A 15,667-nucleotide genomic window follows, 5' to 3' on the forward strand; every position below is an offset into this window, starting at 1 on the left:
AGTTAGAGACAACATTTTTCAGTACCATTCAGAAGATGAATTTCATTTAGAAACAGAAATTTCAGGCATTCAGTATTCCACACAGCTTGACAGTAACATTTATGGGAAGAATCACGCTGTGCCGATCCCATCAAATGAACAACTAACTGGTACTCACATAGGGATCGACTTGCATTTAGGAATGTACAACGTTGCACAAGCATACAACTGAGTAGCAAGAGTTCTTGAAGAAGAAGCATCGCTGCGAGTTCAGCTTCTCAGCAACATTATCTGATCGACGGATTTGCAAAAACCCTTGACCTGCAGGGACGAACAGATACGCGCGCACCAGGCTTCGAGGCGCCGCACTCTCATCAGCGATTCAGAATCATCCACGCGTCGAAGAACTCGAGAGCAACCGCTTCGCACATCCGGCGCACCGCGGCCTGCGCCCTCATCTCCACCCAGATGGTGCGGCGCGCGTGGCTCAGAGACGCGTCGACCCACGCGTCCCACGCTGGGGACGGGCGGTCAAACGAGTCGGCCATGCGGTCGGCGGCCCTCGCCGCCCGGGCATGCGCGGCGGCGGAGCGCAGCCAGTGCTGCGCCTGGGCGGCGTGGTCGAGCGCGGCGGCGTGGTGGGCTTTCCAGTTCTGCCACAGCGGGCCGGCCCGGAGCCCGAGGAACATGCCGCAGAGGTCGAAGACGCGCCCGGCCGCGGCGTGGAGCGCGGAGAGGCGGTCGAGCTCGCGGCGGGTCTCCTCGACGTTCACGCTGGGGCAGGGCCCGGCGCTGGGTCTGGGGTGGTCCGTGACGCCGCTCCGGAGGCAGACCGCCAGGTTGATGACCCTCTGGAGCCTGCCGTGGGTGCGGTCGAAGGACACGAGCAGCCGGGTCGTGGTGCCGTCGACGACGAGCAAGAGGGTTCCCGGCACCGACCGCGCCAGCTCCCACCATTCCTCCATTGCCGCGCGCCGTGCCCTCCCCCTTCTCTCCCCCTCTCTCTCGCCGTCTCGTGTTTCGAGCGTGCGCCGCGTGGGTGGAGAACTGGAGAATAAGAGGGGAAGGAATTTACTTCTGGCGAGGGCTTTCTACCACGAGGAGTTCGTTACGGGTGTGGGGTCCACCCCGCCAGGGTGGCTATTTCAGAGCACGCCGCGCCCGCGCTGCGCTGCGACGCGATGCCTTCCGGAAACAAGACCACCAGTTGAGCACAGCAGCCAACCGAGAGACTAGATAGTTGGCGGCTTGGCAACATGGCGGCAGCGGCGTCATGGGTGGCGCGGGTCCGGGAGCAGACGGTAGAGGCGAGAGACCGCAGCGTCCGGGCCGCCGAGCTGCTCGCTGCGGCGTCGGCGGGCGTCGCGTCGCCGATGCTCACCGCCGACGCCGAGGGCGGACGCACCCGGTCCCAGCTCGTGCGCGACGTGGTCGCCGTCGCGTCCGCCGAGCTCGCCTTCGCCGCGTCGGCCATGAAGGAGGCCGAGCTCCTCACGTGCCGCGGCGCCGCGGCCAATCCGATGGCCCCTCTGCCCTCCGTCGACCACATCCCCCCCGGCTACCGCTACGTGGGGCTCGCTCTGCGCCTGCTCCAGACCGCCAGGGTTTGCGCCGGGGACGCGTGCAACGTCCTGGTGCGGTGCTGCGAGCGCTTGTGCACGGCCAGCATCCTGCTGGAGCACCCGGATCTCCCCTCCGTCGACACCTTCGTCGGCACCGAGCTCCTCGCCGCCCACGTCAACCTCCAGGCCGTGCGGCATCTCGCGGGCGTGAGCGCCACGCTCGCCAACACCGCCGACTGGATGATGCAGGTGTTTGTCGGCGTCAACTGAGAGGTCTATTGACTATTGGTCCTGTAAGGCTCTGTTTGCTTGATCCCAAGTTGATCGGTCGCTTGCATTTGGCGTAGATTACATGACCTCCGTTCTTTCGTGTTCTTGGGGATCTTGCTGAAACTGCCATAGCACAGATGATTCCTGCTGCTTTCTCTGGATCCTATGATTGTGCTTCGTTGATGCATATACACCTTTTTCTCTTCATGAAATCTCTGATCTGAATGCTCTGATCGGATTTCTGCTTCCATATTGATTTCCCCATTTGTTGTTGCTTGGGTATAGCTGTTGATGTGGCCATTTTAAGTTCCAGAGCAGATTCAAAATATTAAACACATTGATCATTTTCTCCCTTTTTTTCTATCAATATGCGGTCTCAATTTTGGAAGTACACTTGCATGATCTTGATGGGAAGTTCTGCTCAGTTTCATTCAGAAATTTCAATGCAATCTGAAAAACGTATGTCGAAATTATAATAGAAGACAATCAGAGTTTTTAAGTTCAGTGGACACTGGACAGCCAACTCAGAGAAAAACATTTACGGCAACAGGGCAGTAGATTCTTGAGTTCTTCAAGATCGTTCTGATGGGATAAGACCTATACTGATTAACTGATTTGAGCTGTTCTGTTATTGTAACGAGCAATGTCAGGTGCAAAAATGTTCTGGTCATTTCTATCCGGTGCATTGACTCAAAATATTAAACCCATAATCATCTTCTCTTTCCCCCTTGTTTATGCAGATTTTTTGAACTGTACTTGCATGATCATGGTGCCATTATCCTGTTTAGTTCTAGGAAATTATAATGTCACCCGAGAACTTTACGGCTTACTTTAGTGAGGATAACCAACTTTTTGTAGTCCAGAGAGTAACCAAATTTTAGAATTAAGAGGGCAGCAGAATTATAGTTAAATCTTTACTGCAACAAGGCATAATGATCTTGACTGTAGAAATTAGATTACTAGTTTTTTTCGAGAATAAATTAGATTAGTAGTTCAGCTGGTGTTACAACACATCCAAGATTTCTAATGAATATTAAGTGGCTAAATTACACTTGCAAAATGATCAGTCTGATTCTCATGGGTTATAAACAACAAACGTCAGTATTGTTCAGAAAACGCCTTTCGAGTGTATTAACAGAAAATTTGCTCGACTCGCTAGTAGCTACCATTTCAGAAGAAAACTATGGTATGCGCACGCTGGTGGCAATGTATCAAAATAAGCTGTACTCCTGCAACGTGATTTTATTCAGAAAGTGACATGCGTTCAGAAACAAAGAGTTCAGACATCAGACAACTGAGTAGCAACGTTTCATGAGAGAAGCCAGATGAAGTGGCTAACAAATCAAACAAGTGCTTGATGGCCAAATTGGATGACCAAACAATTGGCAAAGCAGGGATTCCACCTAAGAATGCGGGGACCTCTGTGATATTCGTTGAAATGTTATTAGTTTGGCGTTTTTTATGAATTTGTCGCGATTATGCTATTTAGACTCTACTTTCGGTTATTTTGATGTCTCGTAACTTGCCATTGGTTGTGTTGATAACCATGATCAGTCTAAGTTCATGTGAAGATTAAGGATGCTCAAGATGGAGTATCTCAGTGTATTGCCGGGATCGGTTTCTCTTTTATCTGCACTTCATGCAGAATCTTCTTGACAATCTTTGTTATGCTTGTTACTAACTGCAATATCTTGCGCTCCAATTGCTTCATAGTTTCATGTAATATTCCAGGAGTTATCAACACCAAATGCCAGTAATATTCAGAAAAGGACTTTCATAGTTTCATGTAAGAAAGGAAATTCTCATCGAGTAACATTTCAGCAAACAAGTATGCAATGCACTGGGCGCCAGGGTATCAAATTAAGCCTGTAATCCTGCAACGCCATTTTATTCAGGAAATGACTAGACATTCAGTTGCAATCAGGGTACCACCGTACCAGACAAGTATGCAGTTGCATTCAGAAACAGACTTCCATACAACTCGGGTGGCCTCCTGTGGCCTGTGGGCCACCAAGAGGACTTGCAAGTTGCAGCACCGCCGCCGCGAGGTCCGTCGTGGCGGAGCGCAGCCTCCGCATCGCCTCGTCCCCGTGGCGGACGGCATCGGAACTTGCAGCGACGCACAGCGCACGTCTCGGGCTGGCGAGCAGCGGTCGCGGAGGGCCTTCGCCGCGCCGGTTTTTTTCACCGGGAGCGATACCGGACCTTCAGGAGGCCGCCAGCACGCGGAAGGCGAGGCGAGCGCGCCGAGAACGGCCGGAACGCGACGGTGTCCGGCGAGACAACGACCCGAGGGGATGGGGTGGACGGTAAATGAAATACCGTCTACCCGGAGTCCCTACCAACTGTCGGATCGAGATCGTACGGTCTATATTAGCACGGAAATTACATAGAGACCCTCGTTCTTCTTCCTCGCTCGACTGCCGTGCTCCGTCCCCCCTCTTGCGTCCCTCTGGGTCAGCACGCCCGCTTCCTGCTCCTCAGCGCGTGGGCGCGCATATCCCTGCCGCCGGCGATTCGAACGGCCGACGCGGAGGGCGGGGCCGACCTGGTCGCGCGCCCGGAGCACGACCTCAAGGACGCTGGACGCGTCGAACGAACGCACTACGCACACCCACGCCACGCCTTGGATGCATGGGGGCGCTCGAGCTCGTCGCGCCCCGCAGAGGCGGGTCCAGCCCGGTGGCGCCACGGTTAATCGACGATGATCGACCTGGGCCCCCGCGACGACGACGACCTCGCCCTGCGCCTCGCTCTCGCCAAGCTCCACGCCCAAGCGCGGGCCGAGGACGCGGTCGGCGGCATTGCCACATGCCGCGGCCACCTGGGCGCCGCCGATTTGCTGCTAGCCTATCCAGGCGTCCCTGGCGTGGACGGCGCTGGAGGCCGCGTTGCTGCAGTCGGCGGAGGTCGCCGCTCCGATCGGCGCCGCCCGCGACGCTGTCGGTGTGACGGTGTCAGAGCTGCTACCCTGCTGTCAAACTAACTCGAGAGTTGATGAGGCAGATGGTTCAGAGCTGGGCATTCATGGTGCCGAGACTGTTAGCAACACAGCTAGTGTAGCTTTTAGAAGGTGAGACGATCACCGTCGTCTTGTCTGTTCAGAACACGTGGAAAATTGATCGATCAAAAGTCCAGAATTCTCCGTTACAAAACATCTTTATTTAACCTCATCAATGCAGCCAGAAAGGTTTCAAAGCAATGGTAACAGCCATGTTTAAGGACATGAATTGATGTTATTGCTGGGGTTATGGATCAAGATTATTGCTGCTATAAGAATGAGAAATTGATGTACTAATCCCTAGAAATAACTAGGCTTATAATCTCCCTATATAAGGGAACCTTGAGATTAATAAGATTGACCAATTCATTATTAATTCCCTTGCTCTCTCTGTTCCTACAATTCTATTTTACAACATTCTCCACACATGAAGCATGCGGCACCCAGCACAGAATCAAGATCCTAGCAAATTAACCCCCCACCCCCAACCCACCCCCCGGTCACATGCTCAGTAGCTCACCGTGTACTGTTACTGATAAATTTTGTTCAGCGTGCGTAAACTGAACCGGTGAGTGGATTTGAGGCACTTGATGTATGCCCGTCAGTGCAAGTATGGCAGACAGCACATCTGGAAATCATCTAAGAAAAAAAATTCAGAGCAGCTTGCGCCAGAATTCATGTGGAATCAAGTCCTAGAAGTCAAAATGGCTGGAAAGTTTACAGCAGGTGTGACTAGGGGGAGGGGGTTAAAGAAGAACGTTCACAGATGGTGATAGTAATTCAGAAAAAACTCAGACTTATGGAATCATTCAGCGTCACAGTAAGTTATGATCCTGCAAAGTCATTTATTCAGAAAGTGGCTTCCATACAGGAACGGACGTTTCGCAGAAATACAGGACTGACTGGTAAAATTTTCAAGCAGAGAAGCTAAAGGACAGAAAAAATATGAACATTACTGAACAAATAATCAGAGTTAACTTGGCTCCAATTATCTCACCGATCAGCCATGCGCCCTCCGTCGAGCCGCCGCGCGCCTAGCCGCTTAGGACGGCCCAGGCGTCGAAGAACTCCAGCACGACGGCACGACGCATCCGCTGCAACGCGTGCCGTGCCGCGACGACCTCGTCCGTGGCGCGGCGCACGAGCCGATCCGCCTCCGACGCCCACGCCCACGCCCTCGCCCGAAACTTCGGCGGCTTCCCGGAGACCACGTGGAGGATACGCACGGCCGCCGTGAGGTCCGTCAGCGCGGATCGCAGCCCCCGCAGCGCCTCGGCGGCGTGGCCGGCCGCCACGGCGCGGTGCTTCTCCCACGCACGCCACCGCGCCCCGGCGTCGGCGTCGCCTCCCTGCAGCTCCCGCAGGCCGAGGCGCGTGGCGCAGAGCGCGAGGACGTGGCCGGCCGAGTCGTGGAGCGCGACGAGGCGCTTGACCTTGCGGTGGGAGGCGTCGACGGTCCGGCCGCGTGGGGTCGAGGGCCGGTTCCCGGAGTCCCTCGCCCGGAGCATGTCGACGACGTTGTAGCCGTAGAGCCTCCGGTGAGTGGATTTGAGGCACTTGTTGACTCCTTCCCACTTCGAGGTGGCCACGCGCAGGAGGGTGCCGGGCGCCGTCCGCGCCAGCTGCCTCCACGGCTCAGAGCTCTCCTCCCTCCCTCGCTTCCTTGGGTTGTAGGCGACTACCCTGGCCATGGCCGGCTGGCTGCACGCGCGCGGTGTTCAGAACTTATGCGATGGGACGAGGTGTGGAATTTGTAGGGTGAGCGAGTAGCTTGCACGGGAAGCTGCCGGAATTCACCGTCTGGGTCGGTCGCGGCCCGCGGGCACCAGGCAAACCGACAGGGTCAGCGGGGAAAGGTTAACATCGTCCGGCCCCACATGTCAGTCTGTCCCGCCGGAACCGACATGGGCCCGCGTGCCCTCGCCAGGCTGGCTAGTTCAGAGCACCCCGCAAAGGGAAGGCGTCCGAAACAAATCGTCGAACACCTAACGGGGAAGGAGAACGGGGGGAGAGGCGGTCAGCGATGGAGAAGGGGGGCTATCCATGGAGGGAGCAGATCATAAAGCTACTGGAAGAGGCAGGCGAACGCAGCGACAGCGCCGGCTCTTTGCTGGCTGCCGCGCTGCCGCATCTGGAGTCACCATCGGCGTGGTGCACGGGCGACGCCAAGCACGGCGGGGTCAGACTGATCACGCTCGCGGAGGGCAAGCTCGAGGACGCGTCCAGCGAGCTGGCCAGGTGCGCGTCCAACATGGAGGCGACCGAGCTCCTCGATCGCCCGCAGAGGACCCGCCACGCGTCATCCGCCGGCTAGAGAGGCGGCGCTGTCGGCCTCCCTGAACGAGGTCCCGGGAGCCCGAGCGCGCGTCGAGGACGCGCTACGCGCCATCGACTGGTACCGCGGACACCTGGGCGCCGCCAAGCTGCTCCTGGGCCATCCGGGCGTTCCTGGCGCGGACGGCTGCGTCGAGGCCGAGCGCGTCGCCGCCGTGCGCGGGGTTGAGGCCGCGCTGGGTGCTCTGGGACTGGGAGGCGAGGGAGGTTGACGAACATTGTTGGCGTCAATTGAGAGGTATTTTTCGCTGCGAATTGTTCGCGTACGTTGTGCTTGATCGCTTGATTGGTGTTCTGAACCATTCCAATTTCCATGCATGGTTGTTTAGTGAAACTCTTCTGAACTCAAACGAGTACCTCTTGCTTGATTCATTACTTCTCCTATCTTAATGCATACGTCGGAGTTGTTGTAGAATCAGTCGCATGTTATTGTTCAGTAGCTGCGAAATACCGAATGAGCATGTTCAGTTCAGTTGCATTCAGTGCCTGAACTTGTAAGCAGTTCAGCAATCAGCACAGCCCGAATTCGCAGAATGCGCAACACATTGGATGACTTAGTTACCTCTTGCTTGATTCGCTACTGCTCCCATCCTAATGCATTCTTCATGACGAGTTGTAATAGAATCCATTGCATGTTCAGCAGCTGCAAAAACTGGTAATGCCTAATTGATCAGTTCATGCAAAACTGCATTCGCTATTTTGCGCTGTTCACTAAACCTCGTTGATTAGTGAACTGTACTAATATTCAATTGTCCGTTCCTGCAATCAGTGGTCAGTAGTGCCCTGCTCTGTAGAAAATACTCACCTAGGTTAATAGAAACTTGTAAGCCATTGTGCATCACAACTGTACAACTAAACTTTAATCAGGTCAACTAAGCATCCACATGAGCAAGGAGCATGAAAAACCATTCACCAATCTGAAAATTGGATCAGCAGCAATGCTAGCAACAAGCAACCGATAAACGGAGTACAACATAGTTTGAAAATTAAGGTCAGAAGCTTTCGGAATGACATCAGGCCGGGGCGCCCGAGTCGCTGAGATCACAACAGATCGATCACGGTTGATTTCTCTGCGACACGAGAGAGTAGAACAAACGCAAGCAGGCGACGACATGACGAATCAAACGACTGAATCCTGCGAATCCGGTGGGCTGGAGACCTCACTTGACGCCGCTGATCGATGAAACGAACGTGCACGCGGGTGGCGAGCCCGGCGGCCTTCTCTAGCCTCTCCAGCGCGCACCACGCTACCACATGAAGCGCCCGTGCCATGGCGGACGGCAGCCGCCGCGCCCTTCCCGCCCGGGCACGCGAGGCGGTGGAGCGCAGCCTCTGCACTGCGTCCGTGTGGTAGTTGAGGGTGTCGGTGCGGTAGCCTTACCAGCTGTGGCGACCGCCGGCGCCAGCAGGGATCGTGGGGAACGACAGGAACCCAGATGTGGTATTTGTCAAAACAACTAGGGGTGTATTTGACCAATATTGGATCGTGATTATGAATCGCGATCCGAAATAGGGGGGTAAGTGTAAAATATTGGATCGCAGTTATTAATCGCGATCCGAATTAGTAGTCCTTTTGTAAATTTCAGGGGCTAAAGTGCAAAATCAATGGGGGCGGCGGCATGGCAGCCGGCGAGGCCGTGCCTCCACCACCGGCTCGCCGCCAACCACGTCGCCGCACACCCCAGCGAACAAGCGCGTCCATCCATGCCGCCCAGCTTGATTCCCTCATCCCCATGCTCCGTCCTCCTCTGCTCCAGTTGACCGGGACAACCTCGCGGGCGGCGCCCACGACGGTGAGGCGCTCGGAATCCATGCATCGCCACCTGTGCATCGCCCGGCGGCGGGAACGCTAGGATGCTTCAGCTGCGCCGTAGTCCAGAGGTGGGACGGCCACCGCCGCACCGCTCCGAGGCCGTCCGCCAAAGCCGCACCGATGAGGCGCTGCCTGTTAGTAATCCTTGTGTTAGTTAGTTTGTTAGTGCATGTTAGCTTTCCCGTTTTGCATGTGCACGAGCACCGACCTGTGGCTGCCGTGCGCGTAGGAGGGCGTGGCTGAAGAAGAGCTCACCCACGACCCTAGCTGATCGGATCGTGAGCGTGGGGATGGACACGTTCGAGCGCGGTGTGCTGGTGACCATCCGAGAGCTTTGCTTTTTGTAATTTCGTTCAGTATAAGGGAAAGGAACCAGAAAACGCGGCTGTTCTAGAGCTGCACAAAACTCCAGAGTGTTCCAAGTGTTCGCGTGTGTTTTGTGAGGTGATTGTCACTGGGATCGTGATCGTGAGCTCACCGACCGTCAACAACGCCGGGAGATCACTGACACTGCCGAGGATGGAGACCGACGCCTGGCGTTCCAACTTCTGAAGCACCTCGACTTGCTCTGTCAAGCACGTCAACCTCTTGATTCCGTCAGATAGGGTGCATCGTTACTGCTGCTTCTAGAACTTTTCTTTTTTTAGTTCCCAGGCCGTAAACGAAAAAAACCGTAAACGCAAAATTTTTGAAGGAATTTTGCTAATTTGAAGTACTAAATGAAGTCTATTTACAAAACTTTTTGCATGGATGGGCTGTAAATCGCGAGACGAATCTAATGAACCTACTTAATCCATATTTTGCAACAGTGATGCTACAGTAACCATCCGCTAATTATTGCTTAATCATGGATTAATTAGCATCATTAGATTCGTCTCGCGATTTACAACCCATCTGTGCAAAAAGTTTTATAAATAGACTTTATTTAGTACTTCAAATTGGTAAGATTCTTTTGCAAAAAGTTTTTTTACGTTTACACGCAACGAACTAAGTAGGCCCTCTGTATGTTCTACAAATGCATTGTAGAGTCCATCGAATTCTACCACCACCGATTGTCTGATGCCGTGTTGCTGAATCGTTTCTTGTCAGGTCTATACTGGTGCCAAATGTCTGTCGCCGATGCAAAATTTACTTTTCATGCTCAGAGCATTGCTTGCTACTCAACTGAAATTCACTGAAATGTTACTGCCTAGCTGCAGCAGTTACTAAATGCAGATAACTCTTCAGGACGCCTTGAATTGACTTATTGACTGGTAATGATTTCCAGTTCCAAGGAACTGATACGGTCATACCGCATGGCCAACCAACTCCTACTAAGGCTGACTCCAGCGGCGTCCGGTAAAGGATCCGGTTCTCACGGAGGATACTGTAGCACCGTATCACTCCAGCGCTATTCTCCAACGCGTGCTGTAAAAAATGGAGTCCATCGCCTGCGTCCCGCACAGACGAAGCCAGTACGGGCGTCCTCCATCGCGCTCGCCCAAATCGCATCTCCACGCGCGCGGGCTGCGGGGCGGGGCTGCTCGGGGCGGCTCGGGGCGGGGCGGCGCGGGACGGCGGCGCTGCGGGGCGCGGGGGCGGCGGGGCGGCTCGGGGCGGCGGCGGGATGGCAGCGCTGCGGGGCGGCTCGGGGCGGCGGCGGGATGGCGGCGCTGCGGGGCTCGGGGCGGCGGCGGGGCGGCTCGGGAGGAGGGGCGGCGGGACGGCGGCGCTGCGGGGCGGCGGGGCGGCTCGGGGCGGCGCGGGATGGCGGCGCTGCGGGGCTCGGGGCGGCGGGGCGGCGGCGGGACGGCGCGGGAGGAGGGGCGGCGGGACGGCGCGGGGAGGAGGGGTCCGGCACGCGGGAGGAGGAGGGGGGGGCGGGCGGAGGAGGAGGGGGGCGGGCGGAGGCAGAGGGGCGGGGGCGGGCGGAGGCAGAGGGGCGGGCGGAGGAGGAGGCGGGGCGGGCGGTTGGAAAAAAAGAAAAAAAATTGAGATTGTGAGGTATAGAAGATGGAAATAGAGGATGTTGTTGGAGTTAAGTTTAGTATAGAGAATGAAGTTGATGTGGAGGAAAAGGATAGGAGATAAGATTTAGAGGATATCGCTGGAGATAGCCTAATGCCTAATTGATCAGTTCATGCAAAACTGCATCAGTGAATGAACTGTACTGATGTTCTATTGTCCATTCCTGCAATCAGTGGTGCTCTGCTGTACATACCCAGCCACCATGACAGTAGGCAGGTAATACTCACCTAGATTGACAGAAAGTTGTTAGCCATTGTGCACCTCAACCATGCAGGCCATCTCAACTGTTGAACTGAACTCTAAGCAGGCCAACAAAGCATCCACATAAGCAAGGAACATGAACGACTCAGCAGCAATGCTAGCAACAAGCAACCCATCAACGGAGTACAACATAGTTTGAAACGTAAGATCAGAAGCTTTCGGAATGACATCATGCCGGGGCGGCCGAGCCCCTGGGCTCACAACAGAACGATCACGTTCGATTTCTCTGCGACATGAGAGAGTCGAACCGCTGAATCCTGCGAATCTGGGAGACCGGAGACCTCACTTGACGCCGCTGATGAAGCCGAACGCCGCCTCGCGCGCGGCCGCGGTCTCCGCGACGAGCTCCCCCGCCTTCAGCATCGCTTCGCCGAGCTCCATGGCGCCGTTGAGCTGCTCGGAGAAGCAGGGGCTCTGCTCCCACGGGGCGGTGCTGTCGCCGCCCTCGCCCTCGCCGCCGCCGACCCCGTCCAGGGCCGCCAGGAGCGCGGCCGCGCGCAGGTGGCCGCGGGCGCCCTCCAGCCCGTCGTGCACGCGGGTGGCGATCCCGGCGGCCTTCTCGAGCCTCTCCAGCGCGCACCACACGGCGGGGTCCCCGGCGAGGTCGTCCACGGAGTCGAGCGGCGCGCTCGGGCAGGGCGCGCCGCCCCGGAGCGCGAGGTGGCGCGCCGCGCCCACGCTAGCGAGGGCGAGGCCGAGCTCCGCCGAGGCGCCCTCGAGCGCGCGCTGCGCCTCCTCCGCGCAGGGCCGCCCCTCGTGGCGGCGCCAGTTCCGCACGTCGTCGTCCACGACCTCGATCGCCCCGAGCAGCAGCCCGTGGACCCTGTCGCAGTGCCTGGACGCCAGGACCAGCCGCCGCTGGAACAGGCCCTTCCAAGTGGACTCCACTTCCATCTCCATCTCCCTCTCCCTCTCTGATCTCTCTGCTCGCTGTCTCTTCTTCTCTCGGTGCTCGTTTCGGAAAGCTTTCGGGAGAGGTTTAAATAGCCGCAGCCCGCACCGCCTCACGCCGGCAATGGCCAGCCTGGCAAGTCCACCGCACCATCGCGGTCCACCTGACAGTACGAGGAGATCTCCATGTCCACCTCTATGACAAGTGGGGCCAAAGCTGGGAACCCCACATCCACCTGCCCGGACGGTCAAAATTTTGGTCGAAGCGTGTGAGCCTCGCCGGAGTGACCCGTGTGCGCTTCAAGGTAATTTCCATAGGCTTCCGCCGCAAGGGGCCCAGTAATAACCGCCGCCGCGCCGCCGCCTCTGTCCATCCCGCTCGTCCACCGCCAGTGCACACAGCGGAGAGGCCAGATGGAGACAAATAGAGCACGCAACTCCATGACAATGGAGGAGCGACGGTTAACGGATCTGGCGCGGATGGTGCCGGCGACCCTCCTGCTCGTCGGCACCTCGGAAAAGGTCATCACGAGCATCAAGGGCGCCCGCGAGCTGCTCGCCGGGGACAAGTGGGGATTTGACGACTCCGACGACCCCGCGTCTCCGCCTTCGAATCACGCCCGAGGCGGAGACCGCGGCGCCAGCGACCCGGTGGAGACCACCGGAGGCGGCGATCACAGCGTGGAGACCACAGGAGGCGGCGACCACAGCGTCGGTGGCGTACCCTTGAAGCCGACTTGCGGCAGCCCGGCCAACCTCCGCGGCGGGATCCCCGTGAACAACGGCGGCGGCGAGGGCACCATTGGAATCCGGGATTGCACGTCCCCCGGCTTCGACAAGTGGGCCGACGCTGCCGACATCCTCGCCACCGCGCTGGCCCCAGAGGGCCACCTCCCCGTCGCCTACCGCGAGATCACGCGCCTCGTCTCGCTTCACGCCGAGGCCGGGCACGTCTTCGTCGTCTGCGCCGCGCGCCTCGGCCTCCAACACGTCGACGACGACGATGACGAAGACGCGCGTACCGGCGTCCAAACCGACCACAACGCGCCGTGGAAGCGGTGGATGGACCTCCGGGAGGCCGCCGTCCGCCACGCCCACGACGCGCTGCTCCGGTTGAGCTGCGCCGCGTCGGCGGCTGCCGCGGCCGAGGACTTCCTCCGGTGGCGCTCCAACGAGTCCCCGCGCTGGGAAGGGTGGCGGTCGGCGGCGAGGCAGCTCGTGCAGGACGCCAGGCGCAGCCTCGGCGAGGCCAAGGACGCGGTGAGGCTGATGCGCGACGCCGTGCTGTGTGAGTTCTTCGAGACCTGGATGATTCTGAAACGCGCGTAACTGCAGGCTGCCTCTGATGGCTTCCTGCTTGTGCTGTGCGCTCCCAGGGTACCCAAACTTTGCTTAGCTTGTTGGTGCTGGAGAATTTCAGATTCGATTTTTGTGTGTGAATATGAACATGCGAGTCATTGGTCAGCCACAGCCAAGGTGGAAATGGAGTATCAACATTTGTCAGTTTGGGATGAGATGTTTCAGTTTGCTACATTGTTTTTTTTGAAGGGTCAGTTTGCTACATTGTGAGTAGATATGAACCATCTGTGGTTCCAATATGGCGCCTGATGTTTCTTATCCATTCTCTAATTTTGCTTGCCTATTTGTAGCTGTGTTTTTTACTCGATAGTCTTGTCCAGACTATGGTTCCATCAGCTCGCCTCTTTTCCAATCAGCTCCCTATAGGACACAGATTTGTTTCATCAGCTGCTTCAGTTCTGCACCTGTATGTTTGGGAATGTTCAGATGATCCATTGGTTGGCTTCTGGGTCTTTGTTCTAATGTAGCAATCCATGCAATTGAAAAGTAGTAGTTCTCTCCTTCCAAAATGCAGTATGTTGCGCACCGACATTTTGTTGACACTTGAGGGTTGACATTCTACAACTTGTCAAATGCAGTCGTGTCAGCCACGAACCCGTCGGTAGTCAACCGTTTCAGTACTGAACATCTCCCAGACTCCCCTTACCAACCTTGACTTGCTTGTATATAAACTAAACCACAAACGCATCATCTCCATTCAAACAAATTCAATCCAAATTCCAGCTTCGGCCTCGTCCCACTGCAGCGACAGGAGAGTTTCAGAGAAGAGAACCTAGCTAGCAAGAATCTGGAGATGGAGCCGGTCGAGAGGTCCAAGAAGAGGGTGCAACCATGGATCAAAGCCGCCATGCACTTCTCCCTTTGCTTCGCCGTCGGCGCACTCGCCGCCCTCGCGCCGCTGGCCGCCACCGGCGCCCCGTCGGCCGCCAACATCCGCTCCTCGTTTCTCGGCCCGTTCAACAACGTTCAGCGAGCAGTAGCGGCGCCGGCGTCACCACCTGTCCCGGACCTCGGCCTCCTCTTGATCGTCACGACCACGCGCCCCGACGCCGGGATGGAGCAGGACGCCTCGCTGGCCCGGCTCGCGCACACGCTGCGGCACGTCGCGCCGCCGCTGCTCTGGATCGTGGTGGGCGCCGAGAACAGGACGGCGACGGCGAGGGCGGTCCGGGTGCTGCGTGGCACCGGGGTCATGTTCCGGCAGCTCACCTATGATGCCAGGAACTTCATCGACGCTGACGCCGTCGACGAGGTGGAACACCAGAGGAACGTCGCGCTGAGCCACATCGAGCGGCACCGGCTGAACGGGCTCGTTCATTTTGCCGGCGCTTCCAGCATCTACGACCTCCGCTTCTTTCAAGAGCTCAGGCAAATCCGGTATGTCCCATGTCTCCCTCCTCTTGCAGTCTTACTGCAACTTTGTTTTCGCGATAATATTTGCTAGATTCTTTTCCGAACAAAGAAAAGTTCTTGGGCAAGCCTACATTGTTTTGCACTAGTACAAGCACATAAATCAGAAAAATGCAGAATAAACAATAGCATCTGTTGTGCAATTCTTTGTTCCAGAGGTTTTGCAGCATGGCCGGTAGCAACAATCTCACCAGCAGAGCAGAAGATAAGAGTAGAGGGAGCAACCTGCAACTCATCACAAATCATAGGCTGGTACTCAAAGGATTCAAGCACTAATGGATCACAAAGAACCTCCACCGCCGTGGGTGCCGTAGATACCAGCGCAAGCAACAGGAACTCAAGCTCCGAACCTCTGAAAATAAACATCTCTGGAATTGGGTTCAGGAGCTCAATGCTATGGGATTCTGGAGGGTCATTCATCAGGAGAAACTCATCAGCAGGCGCTACTCAGGTTTGTCATTTGAGCCCCACAATGGTGATTGAATTACAACGGTTATGGTTCAAAACAGGTACCCATGACAATTCCCTGATATTTTTTTTGTGATGTCAGGATTTCATCCAGATTGTACATCAAATGGCTATGGAAGGCGTCACTTCTGACTGCTCCGAGTCTCAGATAACGTTGTGGCACCTAGACATGCCAAGATTTACTCTAATACCTGAAGGACAGGAGACTCAACAGCAGCAAAGTCTAGTGGTGAGAGACGAAGATAAACCCACGACATGAGACTGTTAGTCGTGGAAGAAGCATGTTGCAATGTAATTATCAGAATAGAATTG

The 15,667-nt window shown here is 56.4% G+C and overlaps 4 protein-coding genes across 4 annotated transcripts; 2 read left to right on the plus strand and 2 right to left on the minus strand.

Annotated features, from left to right (window-relative positions):
* Positions 1 to 353: 353 nt before the first annotated feature.
* LOC112892832 lies at positions 354 to 6,555 on the minus strand. Its single transcript, XM_025959945.1, has 2 exons — positions 5,862 to 6,555; positions 354 to 977 (listed from the first exon to the last, which is right to left on the minus strand). Exons 1-2 carry the CDS (start codon positions 6,501 to 6,503, stop codon positions 354 to 356), a joined length of 1,266 nt encoding a protein of 421 aa, XP_025815730.1. The 5' UTR covers positions 6,504 to 6,555.
* A 4,811-nt stretch (positions 6,556 to 11,366) lies between these two features.
* Positions 11,367 to 12,127, minus strand: LOC112891483. Its single transcript, XM_025958365.1, has one exon. The coding sequence runs from the start codon at positions 12,125 to 12,127 to the stop codon at positions 11,510 to 11,512; it is 618 nt and encodes a 205-aa protein (XP_025814150.1). The 3' UTR covers positions 11,367 to 11,509.
* Positions 12,128 to 12,559: 432 nt separating this feature from the next.
* LOC112891768 lies at positions 12,560 to 13,447 on the plus strand. Its single transcript, XM_025958719.1, has one exon. It carries the CDS (start codon positions 12,560 to 12,562, stop codon positions 13,445 to 13,447), a length of 888 nt encoding a protein of 295 aa, XP_025814504.1.
* An 823-nt stretch (positions 13,448 to 14,270) lies between these two features.
* Positions 14,271 to 15,614, plus strand: LOC112893551 (probable glucuronosyltransferase Os01g0157700). The gene is made up of 3 exons (XM_025960943.1): positions 14,271 to 14,854; positions 15,044 to 15,338; positions 15,438 to 15,614. Exons 1-3 carry the CDS (start codon positions 14,271 to 14,273, stop codon positions 15,612 to 15,614), a joined length of 1,056 nt encoding a protein of 351 aa, XP_025816728.1.
* Positions 15,615 to 15,667: the final 53 nt, after the last annotated feature.

Source organism: Panicum hallii, chromosome 5, assembly GCF_002211085.1.
Source record: "Panicum hallii strain FIL2 chromosome 5, PHallii_v3.1, whole genome shotgun sequence".
NCBI lineage: Eukaryota > Viridiplantae > Streptophyta > Magnoliopsida > Poales > Poaceae > Panicum > Panicum hallii.

Bases quoted from the DNA above. Each gene is read 5' to 3' on its own strand.
- LOC112891768 (XM_025958719.1), top strand. From the start codon at position 12,560: ATGACAATGGAGGAGCGACGGTTAACGGATCTGGCGCGGATGGTGCCG.
- LOC112893551 (XM_025960943.1), top strand. From the start codon at position 14,271: ATGGAGCCGGTCGAGAGGTCCAAGAAGAGGGTGCAACCATGGATCAAA. The intron at 14,855-15,043 runs GTATGTCCCATG...TCTTTGTTCCAG, and splicing joins CAAGAGCTCAGGCAAATCCG to AGGTTTTGCAGCATGGCCGG. The intron at 15,339-15,437 runs GTTTGTCATTTG...TTGTGATGTCAG, and splicing joins CATCAGCAGGCGCTACTCAG to GATTTCATCCAGATTGTACA.
- LOC112891483 (XM_025958365.1), bottom strand. From the start codon at position 12,127: ATGGAGATGGAAGTGGAGTCCACTTGGAAGGGCCTGTTCCAGCGGCGG.
- LOC112892832 (XM_025959945.1), bottom strand. From the start codon at position 6,503: ATGGCCAGGGTAGTCGCCTACAACCCAAGGAAGCGAGGGAGGGAGGAG. The intron at 978-5,861 runs GTCCTAAGCGGC...GGCGAGAGAGAG, and splicing joins AGTTCTTCGACGCCTGGGCC to GGGGAGAGAAGGGGGAGGGC.